This window comes from Oncorhynchus mykiss, chromosome 16 (genome assembly GCF_057628025.1).
Source record: "Oncorhynchus mykiss isolate SJ-2025 chromosome 16, ASM5762802v1, whole genome shotgun sequence".
Taxonomy (NCBI): Eukaryota; Metazoa; Chordata; class Actinopteri; order Salmoniformes; family Salmonidae; genus Oncorhynchus; species Oncorhynchus mykiss.
The window spans coordinates 15,025,142-15,037,647 of NC_143037.1; the positions used below are offsets into that span (position 1 = coordinate 15,025,142).

The window sequence follows — 12,506 nt, forward strand, 5'->3', positions numbered from 1 at the left end:
GAAAAAACAAAAAACAAAGTTGACGGCTTCTGACTAGTTATGACAGCAAGATCATGCCAGCAAGATCAGGCAAGTACACGCATTTGAATTTGCTGTTATGCATCTAGCTATGTTATTTCAATGTGATGTTTATACTCTTAAGTTTTAAAGAACAACAAATACCGATTTTTGATCAGAAAATAGGCATCTGCACAGATGCCGTATCTCTCTAGTCATATGACGTCTCCACTTCCTGCTTGGAGTACCAATTTTGAGACAACGCTGTTTTCTCCTCTAATAAGAAATGTTTCCAGATATAATTTATGGTACTCATTAAACATGAAAATACCAAAAGGATGGATGATGTAGCGCAGCTTGAATCAATCAACAGATTAGCAGGGAACGGTTTTTATTGACATCTTGAAATGTACAAAAAAAATTCATTTCCCAAGATCCAATGCATGTCCGAAGGGGCGCGACGTCTCGAGGATTTTTGACAGAAGAAAATAAGATAGTCTGCTTCCGCGCGCGATTTATAATGTTTTGCTCACTTTGCGAAATCTCTTGAGTGTAGCTAACATTTCACAGTTATAATGACTTGAATGTCAATGCATTTAACCTAGCTGGTCCTATTTTCTCGGAAGATAAGGTGAGTGAAATATTTTGATTATTGGCATATCAATGGTGTCAGTACTAGTAATTAGCCAGCTAGTTATCATTGCTAGCTGCTAGCGAGCCATCATAAAATGGTAATATTTTTCAATCAACACACATCTCAGATTGTAATCAAATGTCATGGAGCGGCCTGCCAGCGGAAAACTCAGCAATCAAGATTGCCAGGCTGGTGGCACCATATCAACATTGTTTGTCGTTTGTGGTAGCCAGCGGCAACAAATATTAACATGACAGTGAGTATGCTTGTCTGTGCCTTAAAGCGGCAATCGGAGGTTGAAACAAGAAACATACTCCCCTAGTCCTGCCACCTTTTTCGGGAAAAAGGCTGAGAAATGGGTCTGGAGAAATGTTAGCTCTCAATCTCAAATTAATCAGCAGAGCTATGGACACAATGACTGAGCCATCCATGGCATCAAAATGATCGTTTTAACCACGTTGAGGCTATATAGGGTTTGTTTTCAAACATTTGAGTAATGGTTCAGGATGGGGTGCGACAGTTGAACTAAGCTCATGAGACATTTATAAGTGAAATTCTTTAATAATTGATGGGTAAATGTAATTAATTGATGTCCAAAAAATGTATGTAGTAACTGCAGATTGCCCCTTTTTAACGTTAGAGAACCCTGTAAAATGAAGACTACAAAGAAGTTAGGGCTATGTTATTTGTGCAGTCAGCGCAGAGCTGCAGACATTCCAAATATTTTGAGTGTTGATGGTGTGAATGTGATCATAGAAATGTAGTACTTTAGGATATAGAACGTACTGTTCAGTCCTGACTGCATTAACATTCTATTTTGCGGATTGTTTTCTTAATATGTGAATATGTCATTTGCATCCTTTCGGATTGTAGAATGAGGCCATTTTCTGGAGTACAATAACCCCAAAAAACAACTCCATCATCCCCTGGGCCCAGTGCTGTCAACACCGGTGTAAATGTTTACCCCGAGGACTGAATGAAGAGACAGCAATGGCACAGAGAGAGAAAAGTCTTGAGCAGAAGCAACAAACAGACTGAAGTGTCTGTTTAGAGTTGTCAGTGCAGCTTGCCAGTTGCAAGGCTTGTGCTGCACACAAATATGCTAAGCCTGTTTCAGGGACAGACAGGGCAAGGCTTTTTACCCTGGCAGAGCAGAGGAGACCATTTCTTTGCTGGGCAGATTTGGAGGTTGCCATAGAGACTGCCCTCACTGCCTTAAAGAGCTTAATTGTTGTTTTAAAACTGAGAATTAAGGGGTTAATCTGAGATTGAGGAAAAATAAGCTTTCTGATGGTGATCAGGTTTAGAGATTGATTACATGTTCACATTTTGTTCATACTGGTTTGTTCCAATATGTCACTCTGAACTCTACCTTTTGGAAATTCATGTGTAGTTAGTTGGTAGGTAGTCAACAACAGCCTGTCGATTTGGCAGGAAATCACCCCTAATCTTTTCCAGTTCCACACAGCTTTTCTATGACTGGCATGCTGCCATATGCTGATCAATGATCTCCGTAATACTGGGTGACTTCATGGTCAACTGTTAGAATGACAGAAATCTAATAATGCCATCTGCACAGGTTGTAAAGAGGGATTACATACTCTGCATATTGACAACAGGGGGGGCAGTTGTAGGCCAAACAGCTGGCCACAGTGAAGGTCCCAGCATTATAATTGATGATTAGGCCATACAAATTTAATTAAAAGTTGGAACGAATGCCTCTTCACTTTTCTGGAAATTGCACAATTTAAAGCGAAAAATGATGTCCCCAAGCCTCCAGTGAAGAGGGAAACACTTTCCCCTCAAGTTATGGCTGAACCTTGCCTAATTTAGCCTCCCAAAAGGCAAAAATATTTGGTCGCTAGATGTTGAACTAAGGTTGCTATAGTATGTTAACAAGATGGTCTACTTCGGTTTAGTTGTTCACTCGCCTCACTCAAAAAAAAAAAAAATCTGTAAAACATTTAACAAAATGTGTATGGCCTTAGTGTACTGGAGAGCCTAACCAATGTTTCCCCCTTATCAGTGTAACTAATACTCACTTTCATGAAATTGATGCCTCGAATAGCTGTCCACTTATTCCCCTCTTAGGAAATTCATCCTTGGGCTTTTGGTGTCTTATAAGGTTACTGGTTTTGCATACCCAAGGTCTTTCAATAGAAGGCTCGGCCACAGAACTGTATTTCTAATGAATTATTAACATTCTAAGTTTTGTGAGAGTGGACGCACTCATTACCTGATAGCCCTGTCCCATTTTCTGGACATGCATCCTCTGGTTCCATTGGAAACGGCACTCACCTGGTTTTAATTACTTTAATGCCTTGTCGTCGCTCTGTGGAGAGGAAGTCTGCGCTGAGCAGACGTCTCTCTTGATGAGCTTTTCTAGGTCTTGGAGAGCTGGTTGTTGTTTAAGCATTTAAAGGGATACTTCAGGATTTTGGCAAATACCATCTTTATGTCTCTGTGTCCAGTATGAAGGAAGATGGAGATAGTTTCGCAAGCTAATGCAGTTAGCAATTTAGCTTGTTAACATCTTCCTTCAAACTGCACGCAGAGACTTAAAAATGGTATCAACGAGTTCATCTGACTCTGGGGAAATAAAGGGCCTCATTGCCAAAATCCTGAAGTATCCCTTTAATTGAGAGATAAGATGAGGTTCTAAAGTATTTTTTTAAGGAGAGTAGAATTCCACCCTCTTTGTATTGTATACATTCTTTATTCAGACAGATTAGAATTAATGGAGGATCTTGATGAGGAGAAGAACACATTAGGAAGGGTGGATGCGGGGATTGAACCCTGGTCTCCGAAGTCGCAGTATGTGTCGAGCTGGGAGTGTCACCACTCAACCGTGGGTTGTATTTCTCAGAGTGACGCCGATGACATCATCTGCAATATGAATGACTGTACATTCCAAGTTCTTCTTTCCGGTCGTAGTAGTTTTTCCACCTGCTTCTGTGTTGTGTGTCTCTGGAAGACTGGGCCATGCGCAGCTGGAGGTGGCAGTTCTCCAGGATGATGAGCCTTTGCCTGCGCTGGTGCCGGCTGTGTCCTAAGCGAGGGGTGTGCCCCAGCAAGCCCCGGAGGAAGCTAGGAGAGCTGTGGAGCTACTGGAAGCTGCTGCTCAACTCCCTCTACTTCAACAGCCTCACCAACTCTTACACCTACCTGGACTGTGTCTTTGAACCCATCTACTGGATTGTGGACAATGTGACTCGCTGGTTTGGGGTGGTAAGTCAATAGATCACCTTTCTGATACATTTGAGTCATTTAACAGATGCTCTTATCCAGAGCAACTTTCAGGAACAGTTAGGGTCAAGTCAACAGATTTTTCACCTAGTTGGTTTGGGAATTCAAACCAGCAACCTTTCGGTTACTGGCCCAACGCTCTTAACTGCTAGACTATCTGCTGCCCTGTCTGTAGATGTACAGTCAAATAGCTTTGTTTTAATGTAGTTAATTAAATATAGGAAAGTTAATTCAATATCCCATGTTTGGTTACATTAACCTTTTTGCTCTTCCATTTTTTTTCCCACAGTTTTTTCGCCTTTCACGCTCCCTCATGAGTTGTTCCCTCTGTCCGTGTCCTCCTCTCCTCTGTTCCCAGGTATTTGTGTGCCTGGTGATTGCCCTCACCAGCTCTGTGGTGGTCATTGTCTACCTGTGCCTGTTGCCTGTTATCCTCAACACCTACCCACTGCTGTGGATCATCTGGCACCTCACCTATGGCCACTGGGTCCTCATGATGGTCCTCTTCCACTACTACAAGGCCACCACCACCTCCCCTGGACACCCACCACAGGTGAGGTGCCTGCTCTAATGCCTGCAGAAAATCGGTTTTGTGAAGACACAGGCAATAAGAAGTTTTAGGTGTAGTTGTGAAATAATGGTCTTCTATTTCCCTTTTTTTGGTTTGTTTCTCAGGTTAAAAGTGATACACCGTCAGTGACCATCTGTAAGAAATGCATCGTCCCCAAACCAGCCAGGACTCACCACTGCAGCATCTGCAATACGTAAGTTAAGGACTCTCTGTCAGTCGTTAGATGATGTCATCAAGAAATACAAAACCTCTACTGGATAGCTCTAGTCCATGGCGCAGGTCAATCACAATGAGTGACTTTCTTTCATTCCAGGTGTATTCTGAAGATGGATCACCACTGTCGTATCCTTTCTATCGAGACCCACAAACAGTCATCAACATCTCATCTGTCAGATTCCTTTTTTTGTGTAATCTTTTTATTTGAATTTAATACATGTTAAAACCCAAGGGGGGGACAGTCATTCAATTGAATAATCTCTCGCGTTCCAAAATGTTTTATTTTTGTTAGATCTGCCTCATTTACATTGACCTTAACTTGCCTTGTGACGCCAGCTTGGCTCAACAACTGTGTGGGCCACTTCAACCACCGCTACTTCTTCTCCTTCTGCCTCTACATGACCATGGGCTGCATGTACTGCAGCGTCAGCTGCAAAGACATGTTCATAGAGGCTTACAACGCTGTCGAGGTGAGGGAGATTGTCAGCTTCTTAGAGGTTCTAGAAGGCTTGACATTTTGACTTTCAAAGCGTATTCGGAGTACTGCCCTCCGCGTAAATCATGCCTTGTTATTGACATGTGGACCAAACACCCTGATTGAGTGAGGCCGCTTGGTTCATGACTGTTTGGATAGAGTCTGGCATGTCTTTGCCACATTTTTCCTTCTCTTATGTTAGGTGAGGCGTGGGCTTGTATAGGTAAGCGAAAGGCCATACATTCTGAGCATGGAGTCAAGTTGAGCTGCCGCAAGTTTAGCTAAAGAGGCAAAAAACAGCAGCCAAGCAAAGCTGGCTAACGGAGCTCCAAGGGAGCTTTGGAATGTAGGAATCAAAGACATCAGATGAAACATTAACAGCAATTAAATACACTTGTTTCTTGTCAAGTCCACTGAGAAGGCTCATGGATGTTTGTCTAATGCAATTTAAAGTCTCCGGGATCAAGATCAATTACTGTTTTGACACCAGTCCACCATGGTAAGATGGGAGTTTATATAGTAACAGATTCTATGGCTCTTAGGCAACACCACACTGTTTTAGATTTTAAAAATGCTTCCATCGCTGTGTGACAAATTCTCTCTAGCTACAGAGGTATCATGATGATAACCCATAACCAGTCTAGTCAATAGTTTCTCACTATTATGAGTTCTGATTTAGCTAGTCAACAGCACTAACTTATCTCCTGCATTTGGCTGTTGTCCCCCAATTGGCATTTTATTCCCTATATGTTGCACTACTTTTGACCAGAGCATTGTGGGCCCTGGTCAAAAGTAGTGCACTACATATGGAAAAGGGTGCGATTTGGGATGTAACCAGTGTGTGTATTGACATTGATCCATTAGCAGTGTGAATGGGGAGCCACAGAGGGAGCCAGTGATAAGAGTAGGCGACAGATTGCTTCTCAGTCTGGCCATGTAGTACAAAAGATTCTTGAAATCACAGCACTTTTCCAAAAGCATCTTAAGGCTGTTTGGGAAACCGGGCCCTGGTGTGTTGACCAAAATTAAAACTGCAGATTAATTTGGAGAGGGTAGTACTACAGATTGACAGACTGCAAAGGTCCACTGGGCAACACTGGGTCCCACTGTCAATTAACAATCAACATTTGACAACAATTAGGCAATCGTCTCCATGTGTAGAATGGGGCCTTCTATGTGCCCAGTGAGACTGCAGCTCTCTCCTCAAGCCAGGCAAAGTCCCATGTGATTGGTAGTTAGTTCTAGGTCCCTTGGCTATATGATTGGCTACAGACTTGGCATCTAGAGTTTTGTTGATTTGCCACTAGTTGCATTCTGAGGACCGTGGATGTGCTCCTTTGTTAACCCAGCTACTGTTTGTGATTAGGCTTTTTGTGGTTGGTGGTTTAACCTAGAGGTCGACCGATTAATCGGAATGGCCGATTAATTAGGGCCGATTTCAAGTTTTCATAACAATCAGAAATCGGTATTTTTGGGCGCCGATTTTATTTTTTTACACCTTTATTTAATCTTTATTTAACTAGGCAAGTCAGTTATGAACACATTCTTATTTTCAATGACGGCCTAGGAACGGTGGGTTAACCTTGTCAGCTCGGGGGATCCAATCTGCAACCTTACAGTTAACTAGTCCAACGCAATAACGACCTGCCTCTCTCTCGTTGCACTCCACAAGGAGACTGACTGCCTGTTACGCAAATGCAGTAAGCCAAGGTAAGTTGCTAGCTAGCATTAAACATATCTTGCAAAAAACAATCAATCATAATCACTAGTTAACTACACATGGTTGATGATATTACTAGATATTATCAACGTGTCCTGTGTTGCATATAATCTGACTAAGCATACAAGTATCTGACTGAGCGGTGGTAGGCAGAAGCAGGCGCGTAAACATTCATTCAAACAGCACTTTCGTGCGTTTTGCCAGCAGCTCTTCGTTGTGCGTCAAGCATTGCGCTGTTTATGACTTCAAACCTATCAACTCCCGAGATGAGGCTGGTGTGACCGAAGTGAAATGGCTGGCTAGTTAGCTCACGCTAATAGCGTTTCAAACTTCACTCGCTCTGAACCTTGGGGTGGTTGTTTCCCTTGCTCTGCATGGGTAACGCTGCTTCGATGTGGTGGCTGTTGTCGTTGTGTTGCTGGTTCGAGCCCAGGGAGGAGCGAGGAGAGGGACGGAAGCTGTACTGTTACACTGGCAATACTAAAGTGCCTATAAGAACATCCAATCGTCAAAGGTTAATGAAATACAAATGGTATAGAGGGAAATAGGGCAATAATAACTACAACCTAAAACTTCTTGCCTGGGAATATTGAAGACTCATGTTAAAAGGAACCACCAGCTTTCATATGTTCTCATGTTCTGAGCAAGGAACTGAAACGTTAGCTTTCTTACATAGCACATATTGCACTTTTACGTTCTTCTCCAACACTTTGTTTTTCCATTATTTAAACCAATGCATTATTTACTTGAGGCTAAATTGATTTTATTGATGTATTATATTAAGTTAAAATAAGTGTTAATTCAGTATTGTTGTAATTGTCATTATTACAAAAAAAAAACATTTTAAAAACTGTCCGATTAATCGGTATCGGCTTTTTTGGTCCTCCAATAATCGGTATCGGCGTTAAAATCATAATCGGTCAACCTCTAGTTTAACCCTGTGGAATACCCATTGGTATCACATTTACTAATTGAACTGCAACTCGAGTGAGGCCATTCTACACATTTTAAAGTGCGTTTCTAGCTTAAACGGTGTAGGAGTAGTAGTGTGCTTAAGTAGAAGGTTGAAAATTTAAGCTGGGGTTTTTTGCTGTGCAAGCCCCACAATTAAACTGATTTTCATGTAGGGTCTTTACATTGTTTGGTTTTGCGTTCTTTCTAGAGCTACTATCAGACCCCACCAGCACTGTTTTCCTTCAGGGAAAAGATGGTTCACAATGGTGTCATTTTCATTTGGGTGCTGACAAGGTGAGACAAATTTGTATCCGCTAAAAGTTTTGGGTTTTATAGTAGATAGTCAACTGTTTTGTTGTGGTGAACTGCTATGGCTGTTCTGTGTGTTCTCAAATAGACCTCATCTTGAGTTGTATTCAGTACAGTCGTGGTCAAAAGTTTTGAATTGCATATTAATTTTCACTAAGTCTGCTGCCTCGGTGTCTTTAGATATTTGTCAGATGTTACTATGGAATACTGAAGTATAATTACAAGCATTTCATAAGTGTCAAAGGCTTTTATTGACAATTACATGAAGTTGATGCAAAGAGTCAATATTTGCAGTGTTGACCGTTCTTTTTCAAGACCTCTGCAATCCGCCCTGGCATGCAATCCACCCATGCTTGCAATTTGTCAGAATTTGTGGGTTTTTGATTGTCCACCCGCCTCTTGAGGATTGACCACAAGTTCTCAATGGGATTAAGATCTGGGGAGTTTCCTGGCCATGGACCCAAAATATCGATGTTTTGTTCCCCGAGCCACTTAGTTATCACTTGCCTCATTGCAAGGTGCTCCATCATGCTGGAAAAGGCATTGTTCGTCACCAAACTTCCTGGATGATTGGGAGAAGTTGCTCTCGGAGGATGTGTTGGTACCATTCTTAATTCATGGCTGTGTTCTTAGGCAAAATTGTGAGTGAGCCCACTCCCTTGGCTGAGAAGCAACCCCACACATGAATGGTCTCAGGATGCTTTACTTTTGGCATGACACAGGACTGATGGTAGTCGTGGCCACGCTCACCTTCTCCTCGGATGCCCCAAACATTCGGAAAGAGGATTAATCAGAGAAAATGACTTTACCCCAGTCCTCAGCAGTCTAATCCATGTACCTTTTGCAGAATATCAGTCTGTCCCTGATGTTTTTCCTGGAGAGAAGTGGCTTCTTTGCTGCCCTTCTTGACACCAGGCCATCCTCCAAAAGTCTTTGCCTCACTGTGTGTGAAGATGCACTCACACCTGCCTGCTGCCATTCCTGAGCAAGCTCTGTACTGGTGGTGCCGCGATCCTGCAGCTGAATCAACTTTAGGAGACGGCCCTGGCACTTGCTGGACTTTCTTTGGCGCCCTGAAGTCTTCTTCACAACAATTGAACCGCTCTCCTTGAAGTTCTTGATGATCCGATAAATGGTTGATTTAGGTGCAATCTTAGTGGTAGCAATATCCTTTGCCTGTGAAGCCCTTTTTGTGCAAAGCAATGATGACTGCACGTGTTTCCTTGCAGGTAACCATAGTTGACAGAGGAAGAACAATGATTCCAAGCACCACCCTCCTTTTGAAGCTTCCAGTCTGTTATTTGAACTCAATCAGCATGACAGAGTGATCTCCAGCCTTGTCCTCATCAACACTCACACCTGAGTTAACGAGAGAATCACTGACATGTCGTCAGCTGGTCCTTTTGTGGCAGGGCTGAAATGCAGTGGAAATGTTTTTTGGGGGGATTCAGTTCATTTGCATGGCAGATGGACTTTGCAATTAATTTGATCACTCATTGTAACATTCTGGAGTATATGCAAATTGCCATCATACAAATTGAGGCAGCAGACTTTGAAATTCAATATTTGTCATTCTCAACTTTTGGCCACGACTGTACAATTGACAGATGGTCATGATCGCTGTTTGTATGCCCTGCAGTTCGGTGGCAGTTGCTCTGGGAGGTCTGACCCTGTGGCATGCTATCCTCATCACTCGAGGAGAGACCAGTGTGGAGAGACACATCAACAAGAAAGAAATCAGACGTTTAAAGGAGAAAGGAAAGGTGAGGCTTATTGGACTCTGTGGGTTTACCAAAATATCAACATGGTGTACCAGTTCGGAATTAGTGAGTAAAGCCTGTTTCTCTTTTGTAAGGTGTTCCGAAATCCATACCACTATGGGAAAATAAACAATTGGAAAGTTTTGTTTGGTGTGGAGGAGACGAGGTAAGCCTTGTTTTTAGTCTGTTGTGAAACATACATGATTGTTCTTACAGAGTTGGTTTGTCTTCCTCTTCCCACAGTCACTGGTTGACCAGAGTCCTCCTGCCGTCTAGCCACGTTCCCCATGAAGATGGACTGATATGGGAATGCCCTCGGGCTCTCACCAGAAGAGACCCTATGACCATTTAACCTCCCACTACTCGCTGCTGGACAGTTTCTCATCTCCACTTTATGGGCCATAATCACTGCTATAGCCCTGGCCCCTGGATGGTGGGGTAGACAGAATACTTATTTTAGCCTCTGAGGAGTGGACTATTTGGTGTTGATTGTGGCCCATGAGTCCAGGGACCTTAATCGGACCGCCAGTCACTGTCATGTGAACTGATGGTCCTGTCTTTTAATAGTCTCCTTGTCTTGTGGACTGACTGTTTTTGTACTGTTAGGTATGTTGTCCAAAGTTGATGTGAAGTGTCTGCTTTTTAATTGTATTGAAGTCACAGAAGAAGCAGTTTGGACTTTTTCAGTGCCAAAGAACAGCTTTCCACCAAAGGCTAGGTTCGAGCTAGATAACCACATGCCTTGGCCATTGTCCAACTATGGGTGAGTAGTCTGGAGACTTTGACAGAATTACATAAACAATATTACTATTCAGGCTCCAGTTAGATTATGGTGCTCATGTTACTGAGCAGTGCCCCTGTCAATATTAGGAATTGTCAAAACATTGCTATGTGCCTTGTTATGTTAAATCTTTAACCTGTTTTCTATTTGTTAATTATCAGGCACTAATGCAAAGTACAGTAATGTATTTTCTACTGTTATCCAACCTCTCCCACATTGATTTCCCCACTAAAAAGCTGCGTGTACACTACACGATTTTGGTCACGATAGCTGTCCCGGTCAAGTTTTTGAGATCGGTATTTTCAAACATGGGTTTTACTTTATCGGCACAAAATCAGCAATGATCTTGTAGTGTGAAATGTGCAACAAGTTTTGAGAATGGTGATAAGCAATAGCCAATGAGAGCTCGCCAGTGAGATGACGTTTCGCATCACACAGAATGTGTAGGTGCTCGAGCCGGAGCCATGAATACTATTAGTACGCGTTTGTACATCCCTTTAACCAAAGCGGTAAGTCGTTACAGCTCTGAAGTTCACAAGCAATGTTATTAAATTCAAGATGTTGGCTAGATATTTCAACTCTGTATGGCAAGCGTGAAAGTTTTAAAATAGAGCCGCACACTCCAGGAGCTCAGATGCAAAACTATTTATGTCCAACGTTTCGACAGACAAGCTGTTTTCATAAGGGTATAATGACAAACACTGCGAGATGACTCATTTATATAGTGTCAAAAGACACAGGTCTGTAATCATGGACAGTTGTGGCCTGATATCATTGGTTAATTATATTAAAATAGCATACAAATACAATTTGGCTACAGCGTGAAGGTCTGACTGAAAACGTTTGAGGCTGTTGAGACAGCTCGTTGTAGCTACATTAAATCTAATAACTTTTTTTGCGTGGTATCTAGAATCCTCACAAACAAGTGAATTATCTTGTGGTGTTTAACCCCTGTCTGTACCACATCGTTTAGTGCGCACCACTATGTTGGCAAGACAACTACAGGAAAGGGGTTATTTAACCTCTACGGAATCAGTGTCCTCCCCGCGGGGGATGGTTGCGCTAACGTGATGAGCAGAAAGATTAACAAGAATTTAAGTTAACTGCAATGTCCAATTTACAGTAGCTACTAGTGAAATAATACCATGCTATTGTTGAGGAGAGTGCACAGCTAGGCACTTGAAAATATATCAATAAACCAATTAAGCACATTTGGGCAGACTTGATACATTGGATCAGTCTAAAACTTTGCAGAGACTGGCAAATCTAAATTGCACCTAAACTGGAATAATACATTGTGGTCTTTCTCTTGCTTTAAAAAATATATTTTACCAGATCTAATGTGTTATTCTCCTACATTATTTTCAAAGGAATCAATAATATGCATATCCTTGCTTCAGGTCCTGAGCTACAGGCAGTTTAGATTTGGGTATGTCATTTTAGGTGAAAATTGAATTAGAAAAAAATGGGTCAGTTCCTTGGTTTTTGAGAGGCTCAGCGACGTTAATTCTGAAAGTTGTGTAGTGTACACCTGGCTTAACCAACATTAAGATCACTTAACATGGTCATACGCTCTGGAAGCTGCGGACTTCCTCTTTGCTGGTCTCGAATATGGCCACCAGTTAGAATTCCTAGAATGGTCGGGATATTTCTTGTGGCCAGCCTGTAACGGGAGGGGCTATGTGGTTGGCTCCTGTGACATGACCAATAGAAACTGTTTCACTATATTGCGCACATCTGTATCATTACGATTGATATTAGCTTGTTTTAATATTTGATAAAGGATTGTTTTTGGAAACTTCTTCCAGCTTCTTTGATTGAGCTCTTGATTTTAAAGCACTGA

The 12,506-nt window shown here is 42.1% G+C and overlaps 1 protein-coding gene across 7 annotated transcripts; it reads left to right on the plus strand.

Annotated features, from left to right (window-relative positions):
- Nucleotides 1–221: 221 nt before the first annotated feature.
- LOC110491432 (palmitoyltransferase ZDHHC16B) lies at nucleotides 222–12,465 on the plus strand. Of its 7 annotated transcripts, XR_016487143.1 has the most exons (12): nucleotides 439–628; nucleotides 759–887; nucleotides 3,606–3,859; nucleotides 4,236–4,430; nucleotides 4,553–4,641; nucleotides 4,762–4,790; nucleotides 5,001–5,134; nucleotides 6,812–6,849; nucleotides 8,022–8,107; nucleotides 9,762–9,885; nucleotides 9,978–10,048; nucleotides 10,126–12,465. XR_016487143.1 is itself a non-coding variant. In XM_090202024.1 (11 exons), exons 3-11 carry the CDS (start codon nucleotides 3,614–3,616, stop codon nucleotides 10,232–10,234), a joined length of 1,083 nt encoding a protein of 360 aa, XP_090058150.1. In that variant the 5' UTR covers nucleotides 228–628; nucleotides 759–887; nucleotides 3,606–3,613; the 3' UTR covers nucleotides 10,235–12,465. The 7 variants fall into 7 exon arrangements, 2 of the variants coding, with proteins under 2 accessions (XP_021420554.2, XP_090058150.1); XR_016487142.1 differs by lacking the exon at nucleotides 759–887 and having other exon boundaries at nucleotides 228–628; XM_090202024.1 differs by lacking the exon at nucleotides 6,812–6,849 and having other exon boundaries at nucleotides 228–628.
- Nucleotides 12,466–12,506: the final 41 nt, after the last annotated feature.

Coding starts and splice junctions, on each gene's coding strand:
- LOC110491432 (XM_021564879.3), top strand. CDS start 3,614: ATGCGCAGCTGGAGGTGGCAGTTCTCCAGGATGATGAGCCTTTGCCTG. Junction 5,135..8,021: donor AGGCTTACAACGCTGTCGAG/GTGAGGGAGATT, acceptor CGTTCTTTCTAG/AGCTACTATCAGACCCCACC. Junction 9,886..9,977: donor GTTTAAAGGAGAAAGGAAAG/GTGAGGCTTATT, acceptor CTCTTTTGTAAG/GTGTTCCGAAATCCATACCA.